Genomic DNA, 21,846 nt, shown 5'->3' with positions numbered 1-21,846 from the left:
GTGGTGCTTTGGAAGTTAACTGAGACATTTCAAAGCAGTGAACAGGAGGTAGTCACACAAAACTTGTTAAATACAATCTGCTGGAAAACAGAGCAGAAGTGAGAAGAAGGCTGGGAGAGTTAAACACACACATGACATTTATTTTTGTAGAAATAAAGTATTCCTGAGAAATCATTCATTCTTGCCATTTCATTTTTGGTTTTCGTCAAATTTTTGGATTTTGAGCTGTGAATGTAAGAAAGTTTCTAACGACATTTTACAAGCCAATTCATAAAGATTTTAAAACAATTTCATGTCCTTATAAAAAAAAAAGCATGTACCCAAGTGTGGAAGAAGGTTGAATACGTGCACACAGTGGAGGACAGTGCAGCTTAAAAGAGAATGTGGGCAGTGGCTGTGACCTGACATGGGGTGGTTTCCAGGGGACACTAAGAAGTGAACAAAGCCAATGCAAAACAGCCTGTATAGTATGCTGTCTTATGTTTACGAAGGGAGAGAAAAATAAGAATATAAACATAATTGCTTATTTTTTCAAGAAGAAACCTGGGAAGGATAAACCAGAAAAGAGTGAGGTTGGTTACCTTTAAGAGGTAGAATGGGGTGGGTAGGACATGGGAAGGAGAGATACTTCTCTGAGTACCTTTTTGTAGAGCTTTAACTTTTGGAAGTACGTTAATATTCTGCATATTAAAATTGAAATAAATCATTAAGAAGTGAAAGAAAACAGAAACAAATGAACTCAGCCATATTTCAGGTGAATCCCATAATTGGACTGAAGAGAGAAAAAAGAAAGAATCCAAGCAGTTTATGAACACAGTGTTTATATACCCCATTCTTGGATGGCAGAGCAGGAAGGGAAAATTGCAAACAAATCCTGAACCCTTTTTGTGGGTTTGTTTATTATAGTAGTGGGGGTAAAAGAGTTCTGAAACTGCAGTACATACACTATAGGATTTAGTACCTGAGTAAGTGTGTTGACCTTGTTAGAGGAGAAATACAAATATAGATCGAAAAAGACAGAATGAGCCCTCTGAGGATGGATTGAATTAGATGGATCTGTTTGAACTTAAGATTTATCATATATATGTATATACATATATGTGTATACATATGTGTAAATGTTTATGTATGTTTATGTGTTCTGTATGTAACTATAGTGAAGGAATTGCAGAATATTGTAATTGTGTGATCAAAATTAACATCACCAATGGACCAGATGTGATGTCCTTAGAAGAACACATCATCACCCATATGGCAGGCTGGCAAAACAATGCATAACCTGAATCTAATCACAGGGAAACATCAGACAAATCCAAAATGAGGAACTTTCTATTTTAAAAAATACAGGAGGGAAAACACTGTGTTCTTTAAAAATATCAGTATTATAAAAGATAAAGAAAGGCAATGGAAAATGTTCCAGATTAAGGGAGACTAAACAGACATGTCAATTAAATTTAATATCTGCCCTTAAACTGAATCCTATTCTGGAGGGAAAATATTATGAAGTGCATTGTTGGATAAATTGGAAAAATTGTAATATGAGTGGAAGATTAGTTAAAAGTATTGAATAATGTGAAATTTACAGACATTGATAAATGAGCTGTTGTTAAGTAAGAGAATGTTCCTATTTTTAGGGAAAATAGACTGCTCTTAGGGAAAAAATTTAGTATTTAGGGGTAGAGAGCCCTCAAATGATTAAAAAATCATATGTACACGTATATGTATATGTATACATCTGTATCTGTATACACACAGACACTTGAGAGAGGGGGCAAACAGAAATGATAAAGCAAATGAGGTAGAATGTTAACAATAAATAAATCTAGGCAAAGGCTATACATGTTCTTTGTACTATTTTGTTCTTGGAACGTTCCTTTAAGTTTGACATTATTTCCAAATGAAAAGATTTTTCTCAAAAGAATAAATTACCCCAAAAATAGGCATTCGTATATTAAGCAATTGTTAGTAGTGATTAAAAAGCAGCTCTAGATCTAATAGTACTAGATTTTAATCATCATCTTCCATTAGTATACTTACAAGTTTATTCTCAGTTAAGAATAAATAAACGAGTAATGCTGAATCTTCTCAAAACTGTCTGCTCAAAGCTATTAATCATTCAGCAAGGCTATGGGAAACAAGACCAATATTGAAGAAAATAATAAATGGGAATGAATGAGAAAGTCTTTTGTGAAATAAATTCCTTTTACAATAGCAATAAGCATAAAAGGTACACAGGAATAAATACTACAAAGTCTATGTGAAAATTTTGAAAACATCTTGGACAATGAAAATGATTAGATTAAATAGAAAGGGAACAAGTTTCTGAATTAGAAAACTCAGCATGATAAACATTGCTCTCCAGATAAAAAGACTCATTATAAGCAATTAAGACAATGTGATGTAGGCAAATATGCCAATAAATAGGATTAAAAGGCCACAAATATACCCACAGACATGTAGAAACATGATATAATAGAGGAAACTTTGCAGATCAATGTAAGTATGGACTAAAAAATTTTTTTTGAATAATTTGTTTTCCATATGAAAAAATAGAGCCCTACCTCACTCATAGAAAAAATCAATTCCAGTTGTATTGTAGATTTAAATATGAAGAACAAAAGTTTTAAAATAACACTAGGAGGAGAAACAGCTTCAAGATGGCAGAAGAGTAAGACATGGAGATCACCTTCCTCTCCACAGATACATCAGAAATACATCTACATGTGGAACAGCTCCTACAGAACACCTACCGAACACTGGCAGAAGACCTCACACCTAAGGCAAGAAACTCCCCCACGTACCTGGGTAGGGCAAAAGAAAAAAGAAAAAACAGAGACAAAAGAATAGTGATGGGACCTGCACCAGCGGGAGGGAGCTGTGAAGGAGGAAAGGTCTCCACACACTAGAAGCCCCTTCGCGGGCAGAGACTGCGGGGAGCGGAGAGGGGAGCTTCGGAGCCACGGAGGAGAGCGCAGCAGCAGGGGTGCGGAGGGCAAAGTGGAGAGATTCCCGCACAGAGGATCAGTGCCGACCAGTGCTCATCAGCCCAAGAGGCTTGTCTGCTCAGCCGCCGGGGCGGGTGGGGGCTGGGAGCTGAGGCTCGGGCTTCAGAGGTCGGATCCCAGGGAGAGGACTGGGGTTGGCTGCGTGAACACAGCCTGAAGGGGGCTAGTGCGCCACGGCTAGCCGGGAGGGAGTCCGGGAAAAAGTCTGGAGCTGCTGAAGAGACAAGAGATTTTTTCTTGCCTCTTTGTTTCCTGGTGCGTGAGGAGAGGGGATTAAGAGCGCTGCTTAAAGGAGCTCCAGAGATGGGCGTGAGCTGCGGCTATCAGCGCGGACCCCAGAGACGGGCATGAGACGCTAAGGCTGCTGCTGCAACCACCAAGAAGCCTGTGTGCAAGCACAGGTCACTATCCACACCTCCCCTCCCGGGAGCCTGTGCAGCCCACCACTGCCAGGGTCCCATGACCCAAGGACAACTTCTCCGGGAGAACGCACAGCGCGCCTCAGGCTGGTGCAGCGTCATGCCAGCCTCTGCTGACGCAGGCTCGCCCCGCATCCATACCCCTCCCTCCCCCCGGCCTGAGTGAGCCAGAGCCCCCGAATCAGCTGCTCCTTTAACCCCGTCCTATCTGAGCAAAGAACAGATGCCCTCAGGCAACCTACACGCAGAGGTGGGTCCAAATCCAAAGCTGAACCCCGGGAGCTGTGCGAACAAAGAAGAGAAAGGGAAATTTCTCCCAGCAGCCTCAGGAGCAGCAGATTAAATCTCCACAATCAACTTGATGTACCCTGCATCTGTGGAATACCTGAATAGACAACGAATCATCTGAAATTGAGGAAGTGGACCCTGGGATCAATGACATATATATTTTTTCCCTTTTTCTCTTTTTGTGAGTGTGTATGTGTATGCTTCTGTGTGTGATTTTTGTCTGTATAGCTTTGCTTTTACCATTTGTCCTAGAGTTCTGTCTGTCCGTTTGTGGTTTTTTTTTTTTTTTTACTTAAAAAAATTTTTTTTTGTAATAATTATTTTTTATTTTAATAACTTTTATTTTATTTTATCTTCTTCTTTCTTTCTTTTTTTTCTCCCTTTTATTCTGAGCCGTGTGGAGGACAGGCTCTTGGTGCTCCAGCCAGGCATCAGGGCTGTGCCACTGAGATGGGAGAGCCAAGTTCAGGACACTGGTCCACAAGAGACCTCCCAGCTCCACGTAATATCAAACGGTGAAAATCTCCCAGAGATCTCCATCTCAACACCAAGACCCAGCTCCACTCAACGACCAGCAAGCTACAGTGCAGGACATCCTATGCCAAACAACTAGCAAGACAGGAACACAAACCCATCCATTAGGAGAGAGGCTGCCTAAAATCATAATAAGGCCACAGACACCACAAAACACACCACCAGTTGTGGACCTGCCCACCAGAAAGACAAGATCCAGCCTCATCCACCAGAACACAGGCACCAGTCCCCTCCACCAGGAAGCCTACACAACCCACTGAACCAACCTAAGCCACTGGGGACAGACACCAAAAATAACGGAAACTATGAACCTGCAGCCTGCGAAAAGGAGACCCCAAACCCAGAAAGTTAAGCAAAATGAGAAGATAGAGAAACACAGCAGATGAAGGAGCAAGGCAAAAACCCACTAGACCTAACAAATGAAGAGGAAATATGCAGTCTATCTGAAAAAGAATTCAGAATGATGATAGTAAAGATGATCCAAAATCTTGGAAATAGAATGGAGAAAATACAAGAAACGTTTAACAAGGACCTAGAAGAACTAAAGAGCAAACAAACAGTGATGAACAACACAATAAATGATATTAAAAATTCTCTAGAAGGGATCAATAGCAGAATAACTGAAGCAGAAGAATGGATAAGTGACCTGGAAGATAAAATAGTGGAAATAACTACCACAGAGCAGAATAAAAAAAAAAGAATGAAAAAAATTGAGGACAGTCTCAGAGACCTCTGGGACAACATTAAACGCACCAATGTTCCAAATATAGGGGTCCCCGAAGAAGAAGAGAAAAAGAAAGGGACTGAGAAAATATTTGAAGAGATTATAGTGGAAAACTTCCCTAATATGGGAAAGGAAATAGTTATTCAAGTCCAGGAAGCGCAGAGAGTCCCATACAGGATAAATCCAAGGAGAAACATGCCAAGACACATATTAATCAAACTATCAAAAATTAAGTACAAAGAACAAATACTAAAAGCAGCAAGGGAAAAACAACAAATAACACATAAGGAAATCCCCATAAGGTTAACAGCTGATCTTTCAGCAGAAAATCTGCAAGCCAGAAGGGAGTGGCAGGACATATTTAAAGTGATGAAGGAGAAAAACCTACAACCAAGATTACTCTACCCAGTAAGGATCTCATTCAGATTTGACGGAGAAATTAAAAGCTTTACAGACAAACAAAAGCTAAGAGAATTCAGCACCACCAAACCAGCTTTACAACAAATGCTAAAGGAACTTCTCTAGGCAGGAAACAAAAGAGAAGGAAAAGACCTACAATAACAAACCCAAAACAATTAAGAAAATGGTCATAGGAACATCCATATTGATAATTACCTTAAATGTAAATGGATTAAATGCTCCAACCAAAAGACATAGACTGGCTGAATGGATACAAAAACAAGACCCATATATATGCTGTCTACAAGAGACCCACTTCAGACCTAGGGACACATACAGACTGAAAGTGAGGGGATGGAAAAAGGTATTCCATGCAAATGGAAATCAAAAGAAAGCTGGAGTAGCAATTCTCATATCAGAGAAAGTAGACTTTAAAACAAAGACTATTACAAGAGACAAAGGACACTACCTAATGATCAAGGGATCGATCCAAGAAGAAGATATAACAATTGTAAATATTTATGCACCCAACATAGGAGCACCTCAATACATAAGGCAAATACTAGCAGCCATAAAAGGGGAAATCGACAGTAACACAATCATAGTAGGGGACTTTAACACCCCACTTTCACCAATGGACAGATCATCCAAAATGAAAATCAATAAGGAAACACAAGCTTTAAATAATACATTAAACAAGATGGACTTAATTGATATTTATAGGACATTCCATCCAAAAACAACAGAATACACATTTTTCTCAAGTGCTCATGGAACATTCTCCAGGATAGATCACATCTTGGGTCACAAATCAAGCCTTGGTAAATTTAAGAAAATTGAAATCGTATCAAGTATCTTTTCTGACCACAACGCTATGAGACTAGATATCAATTACAGGAAAAAACTCTGTAAGAAATACAAACACATGGAGGCTAAACAACACACTACTTAATAACCAAGAGATCACTGAAGCAATCACAGAGGAAATAAAAAAATACCTAGAAACAAATGACAATGAAAACACAACGACCCAAAACCTATGGGATGCAGCAAAAGCAGTTCTAAGAGGGAAGTTTATAGCAATACAATCCTACCTTAAGAAACAAGAAACATCTCAAACAACCTAACCTTGCACCTAAAGCAATTAGAGAAAGAAGAACTAAAAAACCCCAATGTTAGCAGAAGGAAAGAAATCATAAAGATCAGATCAGAAATAAATGAAAAAGGAATGAAGGAAACAATAGCAAAGATCCATAAATCTAAAATCTGGTTCCTTGAGAAGATAAACAAAATTGATAAACCATTAGCCAGACTTATCAAGAAGAAAAGGGAGAAGACTCAATAGAATTAGAAATGAAAAAGGAGAAGTAACAACTGACACTGCAGAAATACAAAGGATCATGAGAGATTACTACAAGCAACTATATGCCAATAAAATGGACAACCTGGAAGAAATGGACAAATTGTTAGAGATGCACAACCTTCCGAGACTGAACCAGGAAGAAATAGAAAATATGAACAGACCAATCACAAGCACTGAAATTGAAACTGTGATTAAAAATCTTCCAACAAACAAAAGCCGAGGACCGGATGGCTTCACAGGCGAATTCTATCAAACATTTAGAGAAGATCTAACACCTATCCTTCTCAAACTCTTCCAAAATATAGCAGAGGGAGGAACACTCCTAAACTCATTCTACAAGGCTACCATCACTCTGATACCAAAACCAGACAAAGATGTCACAAAGAAAGAAAAGTATAGGCCAGTATCACTGATGAACATAGATGCAAAAATCCTCACCAAAATACTAGCAAACAGAATCCAACAGCACATTAAAAGGATCATACACCATGATCAAGTGGGGTTTATCCCAGGAATGCAAGGATTCTTCAATATATGCAAATCAATCAACGTGTTACACCATATTAACAAATTGAAGGAGAAAAACCATATGATCATCTCAATAGATGCAGAGAAATCTTTTGACAAAGTTCAACACCCATTTATGATATAAACCTTCCAGAAAGTAGACATATATGACAAACACACAACCAACGTTGTCCTCAATGGTGAAACACTTAAACCATTTCCACTAAGATCAGGAACAAGACAAGGTTGCCCACTCTCACCACTGTTATTCAACATAGTTTTGGAAGTTTTAGCCACAGCAGTCAGAGAAGAAAAAGAAATAAAAGGAATCCAAATTGGAAAAGAAGTAAAGCTGTCACTGTTTGCAGATGACATGATACTATACATAGTGAATCCTAAAGATGCTACCAGAAAACTACTAGAGCTAATCAATGAATTTGGTAAAGTAGCGGGATACAAAATTAATGCACAAAATCTCTTGCATTCCTATACACTAATGATGAAAAACCTGAAAGTGAAATTAAGAAAACACTCCCATTTACCATTGCAACAAAAAGAATAAAATATCTAGGAATACACCTACCTAAGGAGACGAAAGACCTGTATGCAGAAAATTATAAGACACTGATGAAAGAAATTAAAGATGATACAAGTAGATGGAGAGATATACCATGTTCTCGGATTGGAAGAATCAACATTGTGAAAATGACTATACTACCCAAAGCAGTCTACAGATTCAATGCAATCCCTGTCAAACTACCACTGGCATTTTTCACAGAACTAGAACAAAAAATTTCACAATTTGTATGGAAACACAAAAGACTCCGAATAGCCAAAGCAATCTTGAGAAAGAAAAACGGAGCTGGAGGAATCAGGCGCCCTGACTTCAGACTATACTACAAAGCTACAGTAATCAAGACAGTATGGTACTGGCTCAAAAACAGACATATAGATCAATGGAACAGGATAGAAAACCCAGAGGTAAACCCACGCACATCTGGTCACCTTATCTTTGATAAAGGAGGCAAGAATATACAATGGAGAAAAGATAGCCTCTTCAATAAGTGGTGCTGGGAAAACTGGACAGCTACATGTAAAAGAATGAAATTAGAACAGTCCCTAACACCATACACAAAAATAAACTCAAAATGGATTAAAGACCTAAATTTAAGGCCAGACACCATCAAACTCTTAGAGGAAAACATAGGCAGAACACTCCATGACATAAATCACAGCAAGATCCTTTTTGACCCACCTCCTAGAGAAATGGAAATAAAAACACAAATAAACAAATGGGGCCTAATGAAACTTAAAAGCTTTTGCACAGCAAAGGAAACCATAAACAAGATGAAAAGACAACCATCAGAATGGGAGAAAATATTTGCAAATGAAGCAACTGACAAAGGATTAATCTCCAAAACATACAAGCAACTCATGCAGCTCAACATCAAAAAAACAAACAACCCAATCCAAAAATGGGCAGAAGACCTGAATAGACATTTCTCCAAAGAAGATATACAGATTGCCAACAGACACATGAAAGAATGCTCAACATCATTAATCATTAGAGAAATGCAAATCAAAACTACAATGAGATATCATCTCACACCGGTCAGAATGGCCATCATCAAAAATCTACAAACAATAAATGCTGGAGAGTGTGTGGAGAAAAGGGAACCCTCTTGCACTGTTGGTGGGCATGTAAATTGATACAGGCACTATGGAGAACAGTATGGAGGTGCGTTAAAAAACTAAAAATAGACTTCCCTGGTGGTCCAGTGGTTAAGACTCCATGCTTCCAACGCAGGGACCGCAGGTTCAATCCCTGGTTGGGGAAGTAAGATCCCGCATGCTGCGTGGCCAAAAAAAAAAAACTAAAAATAGAACTACCATACGACCCAGCAATCCCACTACTGGGCATATACCCTGAGAAAACCATAATTCAAAAAGAGTCATGTACCAAAATGCTCATTGCAGCTCTATTTACAACAGCCAGGACATGGAAGCAACCTAAGTGTCCATCAACAGATGAATGGATAAAGAAGATGTGGCACATATATACAGTGGGATATTACTCAGCCATAAAAAGAAATGAAATTGAGTTACTCTCAGTGAGGTGGATGGACCTAGAGTCTGTCATACAGTGTGAAGTAAGTCAGAAAGAGAAAAACAAATACCGTATGCTAACACATATATATGGAATCTAAAAAAGAAAAAAAAATGGTCAGAAGAACCTAGGGGCAAGACGGGAATAAAGATGCAGACCTATTAGAGATTGGACTTGAGGATACGGGGAGGGGGAAGGGTAAGCTGGGACAAAGTGAGAGAGTGGCATGGACATATATACACTACCAAATGTAAAATAGATAGCTAGTGGGAAGCAGCCACATAGCACAAGGAGATCAGCTCGGTGCTTTGTGACTATCCAGAGGGGTGGGATAGGGAGGGTGCGAGGGAGGGAGATGCAAGAGGGAAGAGATATGGGGACATATGTATATGTATAGCTGATTCACTGTGTTATAAAGCAGAAACTAACACACCCTTGTAAAGCAATTATACTCCAATAAAGATGTTAAAAAATAAAATAAAATAACACTAGGAGAATATCTATGTAACATCAGTGCTGCAAGGGATTTCATAGGCTAGATGTGCCAACTGTACAGGAAATAACCGATATATTTTATTACCTTAAAATAAAATTCTCCACAGTCATCATAAAGAAAGTGAAAAGCCAAGTAAGTCACAGATTGGGAATAAGTAACCATTATAATCAAGAAAGGATTGTGTCCAGTGTACAGGAAGAGCTCCTTCAGATCATTAAGCAGAAATGGGCAAAAGGAGTAGACGGGGAGTTCACAGGACATAGAGTTTGGCAGATGAACTATGTCAAAGAACGTACAACCGATCAAGGCGTCTTTGAGGGCAAAATCTCCAAGATCAGGCTTCTTTCTTTGGTTATATTATTGAGCTTCCAAACTTGTATGATTGTGTGCATAGACACACCAAGTGTTTTAATATCAAACTGTGAAGATATTTCAGTGATTAATATTATATCATGAAATTTCGTAGGGCCAGTCCTTTCCGGAGCGTGAAAATGGTTTTCAGGTTGGAATGAGATTAGAAGGCATTGACCCCCGTCATCCATCTGTGTTTTGTGTGCTTTCTGTAGCTGAGGTAAGAAATGGTGTTATTGTCTGGGGCTAATTGCAGTGACAGGAGAGAATTTTCTAGAGAATGACGAATTTCAGTACTTTGTCTTATAAACAAGTCCAAGTACCTTATGGATTTATTTTATTCAGTGACGGGTGAAGTATGTTCTTTAATGAAATTTTTTCCTTCTCTGAAGATTAATTTTCTAATAAGTTTCTCATTACTAGTGGTTACTCTTGATTTAATTGGTAAATAATTTTCACCTGAGGTTGATAAAATCAGTGAATCCCACAATGTTGCTTTTGTCTGTTAAAAGAGACAATTATTCAAGTTTTATCTGAACTAATGAGAAATGTATATGAAAAAATCCATACTTATGAATCATATATTTATATAAATACATGAATTTTATGAAAATTATATAGGGTGAGGAGCCATTGATAAAGTAAATGGCTTATAAAATATAATATTTACTAAACATTTTATGTTATTAAATTGATAAAAGACCTCAGTATTTCGAATAACATCAAACATAGAAAACACTATTCACTTAATTTACTGATTGATTATAGTTATTAAACTTGTATAGCATGTCTAGGAGATGTGTTTCTCAGACTGTTTTATTATTTTCTTTGTTGAGTATGCTGGGTCCATATGTTAGAGTTAAGTAAGGTCATACCCATTTTGGTTTTTGCTGTGTACTTTAGTTTACACTGTTTTGGGATATGAATCCAAGCCAGACAGCAGGAGATGGGGTTTCTGAAAGGAATATTTGCTAGTTATTGAATGAACAGATAAACAAACTTGTCGATTAATGGTTATGTAAATTGACCTCAGATTCCTAGACTGAGTAAAAGGATAGTTTTTTTGCAGAAAAATTTTTGATACTTGAAAGATAGTGTCTAGTTTGTCAGCATTTGTCTTATCCAGATTCATCTATGAATTTGTTCTTTAATATAAGACATTTGGATGTAAAGATTGGTTCATATATATTGATGGTGTTGACAGAATAAATGAATATTTTGTTAATTTTGTGTACACTTCAAATGCATGACTCTTAATGAACGATTGTAAACATTCCGTTTTGCAGGTGTGTGGTTACCGTCTAAGACTTCATTTTGATGGTTATTTAAGCTGCTATGATTTTTGGACTAATGCTGGTTCCCCTGACATTCATCCAGTAGGGTGGTGTGAAAAGACCAAACATGAATTACACATCCCTAAGGGTAAGTCAGGAGGAAAAGACAGTCAGTTTTTTTAATGAAATACTAACAAGAGAGCCTGGTGTGAATTGATTTTCAAAATGAAAGTTTGATCCACAAAAAGCAGTAAGACTACAAGGATATCACTCTTAGAAATAAATAAATGTCTTTAAAGAAAAGCATCAAAGACCATTTAGGTCAAATATTCTGAGGTACATAGGGCAGAAGTAAAATCTCATGAGAGCATTTTATCTTACATAAAGTTTATTAAACTTTATAAGGAATGAAGAAACTAATGTTTAAATTACGGTTGAAATAAAATATTTCACTTAATCAGTGATGCTGTACAGTGAGGAAACTTGATTCACTGTATATCATTTGTTTCAAGCAGAAATCATGGAGCACAGGGAACTATGAAAGTGAAAAATTCACTGTTTTCTTTCAATGGGAATTAAAAATGTCATCTTTGTCTTTTGTTATGTGGGAGAGGAACTGGGTCTGGCAGACATGACTGAAACCTTTCTTACCTGCTGTCTGCTGGTGAGGTGAGGATTCATAGGTTGGGATGCCAGTGGGCCTGTTTCCTTGACCAGCAGGTTTGCATATGAGGTCTCCTGCTTGGGTGTTAGACTCCTGGCTGACCGTGGCAACTTCTGGAGTCACTGTATAGTCATTTTATTCTTAGGAAGCAGCTCAGGGTGTCCTCTGGGATCTGCCCCTGAGGCTGGCAGCAGGGTCCCCTGAGATTGCTGGGTTTCAGGGAGGTTGGAACAGTCCCCAGGCTCATTCACCCCGTGGGTAGTGAGTGTTCGTGGAGCCCTTCCTGTGTGCAGGCCCTGGGGACAGAGCAGTGAATAAAGGAAACCGGCTCTGTCTTCATGGGGCTTTCATTCCAGAGGGGAGGAGGAAGATAAACAGAGAGAAAGGTGCGTGTCTAGTGGCGACAGGCGTGGAGCGCTGAGTGGGGTCCCAGGGCTGCCCTTGCCATAAGCGAGGTGAAGACAGGCCTGGGGTGTGACGTCTGACAGATGCCTGGACGGATGCACGACAGAGACAGCCAGGTGGCTCCCTGGGGAGGAGCACGTGTCAGAGCCCAGCAGCGGGTGTGGCGCAGACCAGGAATCACAGGAGCGCTGGAGCGGAGAGGCAAGGGCCAGGAGGGAGGAGATAAGTGAGAGGTGTCGCCGTGGCCTTGAAGGCCGTGCAAGGAGTTTGACGTCTATTCTGAGTGTGACACTCAATCTGAGTATTTCCTGAGCCTGGTTATTTGGGCCAGCCCCACATGAGATGCTTTAGGGCACATGGACGGGAGGGTCAGGCATTTTACTGGGAAACCCGTAAAGACAAGGGCAGAAAGCTGGAGCTGCCACGTGGCCTGGTGGGGAGGGGGTTCTGTCGTCCCTGCAGTGTCTGGCTCCCTCGGGGCTGCTTACCATCAGGCCTACGCTGGCCTTGGGGACAGGGCTGCTTCAGGAAGCCTGAGGGATGCAGGAGATGAGAATTCTGTCAGGCCACCAGGGTACTGATTCCATATTTGAATGAGTTGTTAACTTTGTAGGGAATAACATGCAGGGTGGGAAATCAAACTCAACAGTTTGGAATTCCATACATTAAAACAACACTGAAACAGTTTAGAGATTTTAATATAAATCTTTTGTGTCTGCTAAAGGACATTGAATTTATGGCAGAAAACTGAATAAGAATAGTATTGATACATTTATTATGCACATGGTTACATCTTGTGGGTATTTTGAATAATCCTTCCTTTTATTTAGGTTATAGAAAAGATAAATTTGTTTGGATGGATCACTTGAAGGCCTGCAAATTGCAAAATGCTCCCAAGAAACTATTCAGAAACAGAAATTCTGTAAGTATTTTCTTCCATAGTATAAATCAGATTTTTACTTCAGCTTAAATTTCTTAAAGTTCACTATGTATCCTGTTGTATTTTAATCTTTTAAGAATCCTTAGATTCCTATGACTTTTCTCACTAAATGTGTCAGTTTCCTGTGGGCATATTTGTTTTTCTTTTAAACATACAATTAAATAATTAGATGGAGAGAGTAGAAAACTTTACATATAAAGCTGGCTAAAATTTGAAATGCCTTTTAGAAGGTGTTTCCTTTTGCTTCTAGTGAGTTAGTCGTTTAAATTTAGTTTGATGCCTTGAGACCTGCTGATATGCCAGGTGGGCTTTGACTGTACCTGGTCCAGTTGTATTTACGTGGAATGAAAAAGAGGGTGACGGTTCATATAGATTCGAAGGGTGTGTGAGGATTTGGGTGGCGCACGCTCACCCTCTGTGTCCCAGCAGCCTGACAGGTGTTCAGGAGAGAAGGAGAAAAAGTCGCAGCCCCGCCTCCTCTGGGCCCCAGGTGAGGCCACACACCGCGGAGGGGCGGGAAGCCCGAAGCCAGGGAGGCCCCACCACCTGCTGGCTGTGTCCCCTGAGGACAGTCCCCACCCCCCGCCCCGCTTCCCCAGGCTTCAGTCTGCTGCTCTTGAGTCAGCGTTCTACAACTGCTCAACATGTTTCATAGACTTGTATCAAGGAAGAGAGTTAGAGAAATGTGGAAATGCTTTAAAAAAAGTAATGTGCTAAAGGAAACCAAAAATCAGGGTCCAGTATAGATAGTAAAGAAGTAGGGGAAAAAAACCCTCTTCTAGTCCCTGGATATTGTGTGTATATTTTCTAAATCCCAGGCCTGGCTAATTATAGCTACAGGAAAAGTGGGGCTTTATCATTGTCATGTTATTATAAATCATAGCCCTTAGTATTTTTAATACTAAAGAATATGTGCAGGTACTAAAATAAGCATTTGTTTTTTTTCAACTATGATTTATTTATGGATAAGCGCATATGTTCCTTAAATGTTGAGAAAGCCACTAATTTCAACACTTGGTCCCAAGTATAAGTGATAATTTTAGTGCTAAAGAGCATATCTTTAAAACTTTTCCAAATAGTGGTATTTGGAAATATACCACCCATCTAAAGCCTACGGGGACCAGAGAAAATTATTTGATATTACTGTATTCAGTAAATAGTGTATTTTGAAATTAATACAGATTATTCTGTGAACTGAAGAGGGAAAATGATGATGAAAGGGGAAATAAAACCTACCTGCACAACAAAAGAGAAAAGCACAGAGTAAAAGCTCATTTCCTGGGATTCCTTTTTTATGAATGTACGCTTGGTAACAGTCTGTTGGAATATTTTTACTGTCTGGCTTCATTCTGCAGTGTAAGTGTTGATACCCTGTAGACTTTTCTGATGCTAAACATGACAGAAGTTTTGACAGTGGCTCAGTCCTGTTTGGTGTCCTGTTTCTCTTTGTGCCTCTTCCCCGTGTTAGAACGGGCCAATACCTAAGGAGTTTCAGGTTGGAATGAAGCTGGAGGCTGTCGACAGGAAGAACCCTTCCTTGGTGTGTGTGGCAACCGTAGCAGATATTGTTGGAGATCGCTTGCTAGTGCATTTTGACAATTGGGATGATAGTTACGATTACTGGTGAGACACCAATGTGCGTTGTATTTTTGTGTGTTCGTGTTTGCCGTTAAGAATTTATGTTTATTCCATGACTGTCACTGTTCTTGCTGTTCTTATAGTAATGAACGTGAGGAATCTAGTGGCTGGCTTCTCACTACCTTCCTTTCCTCATGAACTGTTGAATTAAAGAACCTGAGAGAGTTTTTTTTCCATCTCTGAGAGGTTGCCTAATGAGGCCTCATCTGAAATAATGTGACCAGTTCAGGGCACTCCACTATATTGTGTCTAGTTTGTAAGGGAAGCATTTCTGTAAAGAGGAAGTTAAGAACTTGCAGTATTATTTTTTCCTGAAAAATGTTGAACTCAGACTGTCGTATTTTTAAAAGGGAAGATTCAAGGAGAGTGGAGTGAATTATTTGAAAGCCTGTGAAGAGCAGAGAAAATGTATGCTCACGATGCCATTAAACTAACATTGCATGAGTTAAAAGGATTTTCTGGGTGAAAACCTGAAATATGGAAGAGGGCACGGCAAAAATAATTTTTGTGGCATTTCTTAAGAGCATATCCTGAATAATTGACAAGTCCCCGCCTGAGGCTGTGATTCTTCATGTGCATGGTGGGAGGAGGGGGGCTGTTTTCTTCTTTGAACTAAGAAGAAGAGCATGGATTAATTGCTGTATGTGTCTTAGGTAGTATAGTCTGGGTTCCTGAAAAGGAGAGGGAGGAAATTGTGGGCATGTGGAGTCTGGTCCGTCTTATTAAAATTTGGACTGGCCTATTAATATTTTCCCTTGCTGCTAGCAAGAAGTGGTAGAAGGGGTTTATTAAAATGTTCACTCTCTGGGGAGATCACTGGCAGTTCAGGTCCTAGTCAAACACTTTTTAAAGAAATACTTTTAAATTTCAAGAAGGTTATGTAAAAGAGAAGTTTGGCCACTCAGCTTACAAAATATAGAACTAAAATTACTTCTGTTTCTCTTAGGCTATAAAATATTTTAGCTATGCTGTAGTATTTTCCGTGTCATCTCTTAATATCTAGAATGATCATTACTCTTGGATTCTTTCTCTGGTGTTAATATGGGATCTAAAATAGAATCCTGTTTTTGCAGGTGTGATGTCAATAGTCCTTATGTTCAGCCAGTTGGTTGGTGTCAGGAGCATGGAAGAACTCTGATAGCACCCCAAGGTGAGTGGACTGGCAGGGTTCTCTTTGGAGTCATCTCTGTGTGAGTGGCAATGCCCATTCTTATTTCTGTTTATGGAAACCACATTTCAATACAAAGTGTATGATAAAAATATCGTGCAAGATTCTGTGGACCATCAAGGGACCCAGATGTCTGAAATCTGCACATCCTTCCCCATAATGCAAATGGACTGTGTTTATAAAGACATATTAGGCAGCCATTTAAAAAAATTGCTATTTTTTTATCCAATGAAATGAGTGCAATCACTGTGAACTGACTTTTAAAACTAGCTATTTCCACCTATGTAATTTAACTTATAACCAATGTTAATTCATTAATTGACCATTAGGTTATTAAATATACTTAACTTTGGAGTTAAATGTAAGAAATGCAGAAACCTAGGAAGTGAGAATTAATAATGAGGGCCTAGACTTGCCAGACCCCTTCACCAAGCCAACTTAGTGGCTCAGCTAAACACTGACATAGGGACTTTCCTGTTATTTATCTGTTTTCTCATTACAGAAATGGAATATCTCTCCATTTATTTAGTTCTTTGATTTATTTCAGTGGCATTTTGTGGTTTTTCTCATATAGATCTTACATATATTTTGCTAGATTTTGTAACTATTCTGTTATTTTGAGTGCTAATGTATATGGTATTGTGTTTTTAATTTCAAATTTCACTTGTTCATTGCTGATATATAGGAAAGCAGTTGAATTTTATATGTTAACCTTGTATCCTGCAACCTTGTTATAATCACTTATTGGTTCTTGGAATTTTTTTGTTGATGCTTTTGGATATTCTACACCTCTGTGAACAAAGTTATATTTCTTTCTTCCCAGTCAGTATATCTTTTATTTCCTTTCCTTGTCTTGTTGCATTAGCTAATATGTACCATGCTGTTTTGATCACTGTAGCTTTTTAGTCAGTTTTGAAATCTGGAAGTGTGAACCCTCCAACTTTGTTCTTCTTTTTCAAGATTGCTTTGGCTATTTTTGGCCCCTTGCAGTTCTTTATGAATTTGAGGATTGGCTTTTCCATTTCTGGAGAAATGACTATTGGGATTTTGGTTAAGGTTATGTTGAATGTAGATTGCTTTAGGGAGTGTTGCCATCTTAACAGTATTAAGTTTTCTAATCCATGAACATGGGATGTCTTTTCACTTACTTAGACCTTCTTTCATTTCTGTCAGCAGTATTTTTTAGTTTTGGGTGTACAGGTCTTTTACCTCCTTGGTTAAATTTATTGGTATTTTATTCTTTTGGATGCTGTTGTAAAGGGAATTGTTTTATTTATTTATTTTTGGAATTTTTTATTTCTGGCATAAAGAAACACAAATGATTTCATAGTCTGCAATTTTGCTGAATTTGTTTATTAGCTCTAGTAGGTTTTTTGTGTGGATTCTATGGGATTTTTTTCATATAGAATTGTGCAGTCTATCAAAATAGTAAAGTTCCAAAAAATTCATATTTCTAATTTGAATGCCTTTAATTTTGTGTCTTGCCTAATTATGCTAGCTAGGACTTCCAGTACAGTGTTGAATGTAGCGGTAAAAGTAGGCATTCTTGTCTTTTTCCTAATCTTAGGGTGGAAAGATTTCAGTCTCTCACTATCAAGCATGATATTAGCTGTGGGTTTTTCATAAATGCCCCGTGTCATGTTAAGGAAGCTCCCTTTTACTCCTAGTTTTCTGAGCATTTTTATCATAAAAGGGTGTTGAATTCTGTCCAGTGCTTTGTCTGCATCTATTGAGAAGATTGTGTGGGACTTTCTTCCCCTTTGTTTCACGGTGTATAATCCTTCTAATGTGCTGTTGAGTTCAGTTTGCTACTGTTCTGTTAAGAACTTTTGTATCTGTATTCATAAGGGGTATTGGTCTGTTGTTTTCATGTCATGTCTTTGGTCTGTTCTTTTAAATGCTGTAAATGGAATTGTTTTCTTAATTTCATCTTTGGATTGTTCATTGCTACTTTGTAGAAATACAGTTGATTTTTGTGCAATGATCTTATACTCTGAATTCATTTATTTGCTCTAATAGTTGTGTGTGTGTGTGTGTGTGTGTGTGTGTGTTCCTTAGGATTTTCTATATGCAAAATTATGTCATCTATAAGTAAAGATACTTTCACTTCTTCCTTTCTGATCTGAATACGTTTTCTTTCTTCCCTGAATCCTCTGTCTAGACCTCCCAGTGCATGTTGAACAATAGTGGCAGGATCAGACATCCTTTTCTTGTTCCTGATCCTAGGGGAACACTCCGTCTTTGCACATTAAACATGATGTTTGCTGTGAGCTTTTTGTGGATGCCCTTTATCAGATTGAGGAAGGTCCCTTCTATTCCTAGTTGTTTTATCATGAAAGGGTCGTCCTTTATTCTTTTAATATGGTTTTATTATATTTATTGCTTTCTATATGTTGAAACAATCTTGTCTTCTTGGGATAAATCTCGTGTATGTGTGTGTGTGTGTGTGTGTATATGTGTATAAATATATTTTTTCTTACATGTTGCTGCACTACTTGTTTAGCTAATATTTTATTGAGGGATTTTGTGTCTGTACTCATAAAGTCATCTACTCTTTTTTTTTAATGCATTACTTTAAAAAAATATTTATTTATTTATTTATTTATTTATTTGGTTGCACCAGGTCTTAGTTGTGGCAGGCAGGCTCCTTAGTTGCGGTTCCAGGGCTCCTTAGTTGTGGCCTGCGAACTCTTAGTTGCGGCATACATGTGGGATCTAGTTCCTTGACCAAGGGTCGAACCCAGGCTGCCTGCATTGGGAGCATGGAGTCTTATCCACTGCGCCACCAGGGAAGTCCCAAAGTCATCTACTCTTTTAAAATGTTTTTATTCCTATTAGGGTATCTAAAGCTGCTCTGAGTGCTAAGGAAAAACAGGATGAACAATAAGTCAAAAAGTTTGGTTATTTAAAACCTTAATCCACCATATGATTACTCGTCTTTAGGGGGGACTCAACCATGTTAGAAAGGGGTCCCCTCTTATGGTGCTGCAGGGTGTTGACCCTGCACAGTGGCCTTCATTGAACGCCAGGAAGCTTCCCATTTGGTTTGGGAAGTAAATGTAAAATGAAAATTCAAGCAGATTAGCCACTTAATCAAGGTATGATCAAGAGAGTGGAGTGTAACGAAAATATATGCAAAGGAACTGTGAGTAAAAATTGGGTGAAGACAATTAAAGCTGAGCAATAAACAAAATTGCTTAAAGCTCGTGATGAATTGTGATCATGCTGACCTCTAGGTTTGTGGAAAAGCACGAGTGCACCAGAGATGTTAGTCCCTGTTAACTGCACGAGAGGAAAGGTTTGAGGCCGTGGGGTAGAAGGAGCCCTGAGGCAGGATAATAGAATGCTGTGCACTCAGATAGTTCACAAATGGGAATTAAACATGAGATTTTAAAAGAAAAACCTACCAACCCACATGATCTTCAGATATTCTCTCCCTTAACGACAAGGCTGGAGCTAGAACTGCTTGAAATACACATATATGTTATGTATTGTATTTTATATATATTATCTATCGTATAGACTTTATATTTGTGTATGTATATTTAGAGTTTAAATATAGGAAAAGATAAGAAATTAACATTGTTTGGATGATTTGTTTCTGTTAGTAATTTGGCTCCACAATTTGTTAGCTGTAGTTATTTTACTTAAAGTGAATTTGTGTTTTACACATCATTTATGCCTATAGATTTTTACATTAAATTTTATTTTATGGTTGTAATTACATATCAGAAAAAATGTATTTGCTATATTCATCATAGCTTGTGTGTGTGTGTCTAATTGTACTTCTGAGAGCGATTAAGGCTCTTGAAAGTGGAACAGCATGTGCTGATCTGTATGGTTACCCCTGGTGTGCACTCACATTCTCATAGATTCCCGATAAAAGAACTTCTTCAGAGAAAGAGAAAAAAAGATTAGTTTTTGAAACATGTGACCTATAAATTGTAAAGGTGTTATTTTGCTGATGTAAGTTTAATCCAAGGTGTTACATATTCTACTCAGTATCTTTCTAGAAGGACTAAAAAATATGGCAGGGCCCTCTATTCCTTTAGAAGATGCAATCTGCTGGGATCTTAGTCAAAGTCACAAAATGACAAGAAGGTGTTAGGTAGATGCATAGAAAACCCTGATAATACAGATGTTACATTTGAGGAGGAAAAGTCCCTCTCCAGACGGCTTGCCAGGCTTCGTAGTGAGGTCCTGATCTTCATCTGGTGATGGGCAGGCCATGTCCACTTAACAGTCACCTCCTTACAAACAGGGGTAAATCTGATCCTTTTGTTGAAGTAAAATCTCCTAGTAGCATAGTTTTAGGTAGTACATCATATAGCCAGCTCTGTACAATTAAAAATTAGATTGGTCTATTAAAGAACATTAATAGATTGTTAGATTGTTAGCTAAAAGTTACCTTTTTTTCTTTTCTAGTTCTTTTGAATGGTATTGCTATTTTAAAAGTAACTCTGATTGCTTTGTGTGTATACGAAGTTTCCAGTACACTTTATTGCTCAGAGTGACTTGTTTACCAGTTAAAACAGTGGTTTTTTTCAACAGTCTTGTATGTGTGAAAGTCTGTTCTGTAGTCAGCGACAGGAGCCTCCACCCCAACGAGCTTCCTGCTCAATCTGGGCAGGTGGACGGGGAGCCCTGTGGACCCTGTTGACTGACAGCGGGACCACATCCCCCTGAGGGATGGTGTCCTGCCCTGAGATCCTCTCCAAATCTGTTGTCAACTGAACTCAAATTCAGTTCAGCAAACATCATCTCCACAGTGACTTCTGTGTTTACAGAAGGTGGAGAACCAAGTAAGAATAAAACATGATTCTTGCCTTGAAGGAAGGGATCTATTTATATTTTTGTAAAAACTTTATTGAGATCTAATTCACATACTATACAGTTCATCCATTTAAAGTGTAAGATTCAGTGTTTTTTTTTTTAACATATTTACAGAGTTGTGTAACCATCACCACAATTTTAGAAGGTTTCCGTCACCGCAGAAAGAAACCCTGAGCCACTTAGCTTTTATCCCCACCTTCCGTATTCCCTGCAGCATTTGGAGACCATTAATCTACTCTTTGTCTTGCCTCTTCTGAATATTTCATGTAAATAGAATTGCATGATATGTGGCCTTTTGTGTCTGGCTTCTTTCACTTAGCATAAAATGATTTTAGAGTTCATCCATGTTGCAGCATGTATGAGTACATTTTTTCTTTTTAGTTTCAAATAATATTCATTGTGTAGATAAACCACAATTTGTTTATTTATTCATCAGTTGATGGGCATTTGGGTTGTTTTCACTTTTTGACTCTTTCAGATACTGCTGCTGTGAATATTTGTGTATGAGTTTTTGCTTGAACATGTTTTCAGTTCTCTTGCATATAGACTTAGGAGTGAAATTGCTGGGTCATATAGTAATTCTACGTTTGCCTTACTGAGTAGTTAGTGAGTAATTACTTATTGACTCTTCACCACAGGAGCTGCTCTGTTTTAATTCCCATCAGTCGTCTGTGAGGGTTTCAGTTCGTCCACGTCCTTGATGACGCTCGCTGTCTGTGTTTTGTTTATAG

The 21,846-nt window shown here is 38.4% G+C and overlaps 1 protein-coding gene across 3 annotated transcripts in view; it reads left to right on the top strand.

Annotated features, from left to right (window-relative positions):
* L3MBTL4 (L3MBTL histone methyl-lysine binding protein 4) overlaps positions 1-21,846 on the top strand; it is a 311,741-nt gene that overhangs the window by 57,579 nt on the left and 232,316 nt on the right. For all 3 annotated transcript variants that reach the window (XM_082353571.1, XM_082353570.1, XM_082353572.1), the window contains 5 exons: positions 10,309-10,413; positions 11,480-11,615; positions 13,367-13,458; positions 14,945-15,099; positions 16,188-16,264. In XM_082353571.1, coding sequence (XP_082209697.1) covers positions 10,309-10,413; positions 11,480-11,615; positions 13,367-13,458; positions 14,945-15,099; positions 16,188-16,264 — 565 coding nt within the window. The remainder of the gene's footprint in view (positions 1-10,308; positions 10,414-11,479; positions 11,616-13,366; positions 13,459-14,944; positions 15,100-16,187; positions 16,265-21,846) is intronic.

Source organism: Balaenoptera borealis (genome assembly GCF_965194805.1).
Source record: "Balaenoptera borealis genome assembly, chromosome: 14".
NCBI classification, from domain to species: domain Eukaryota; kingdom Metazoa; phylum Chordata; class Mammalia; order Artiodactyla; family Balaenopteridae; genus Balaenoptera; species Balaenoptera borealis.
The sequence above is the reverse complement of the archived record's forward strand: the minus strand, read 5'-3'. Positions and strand labels throughout refer to the sequence as shown.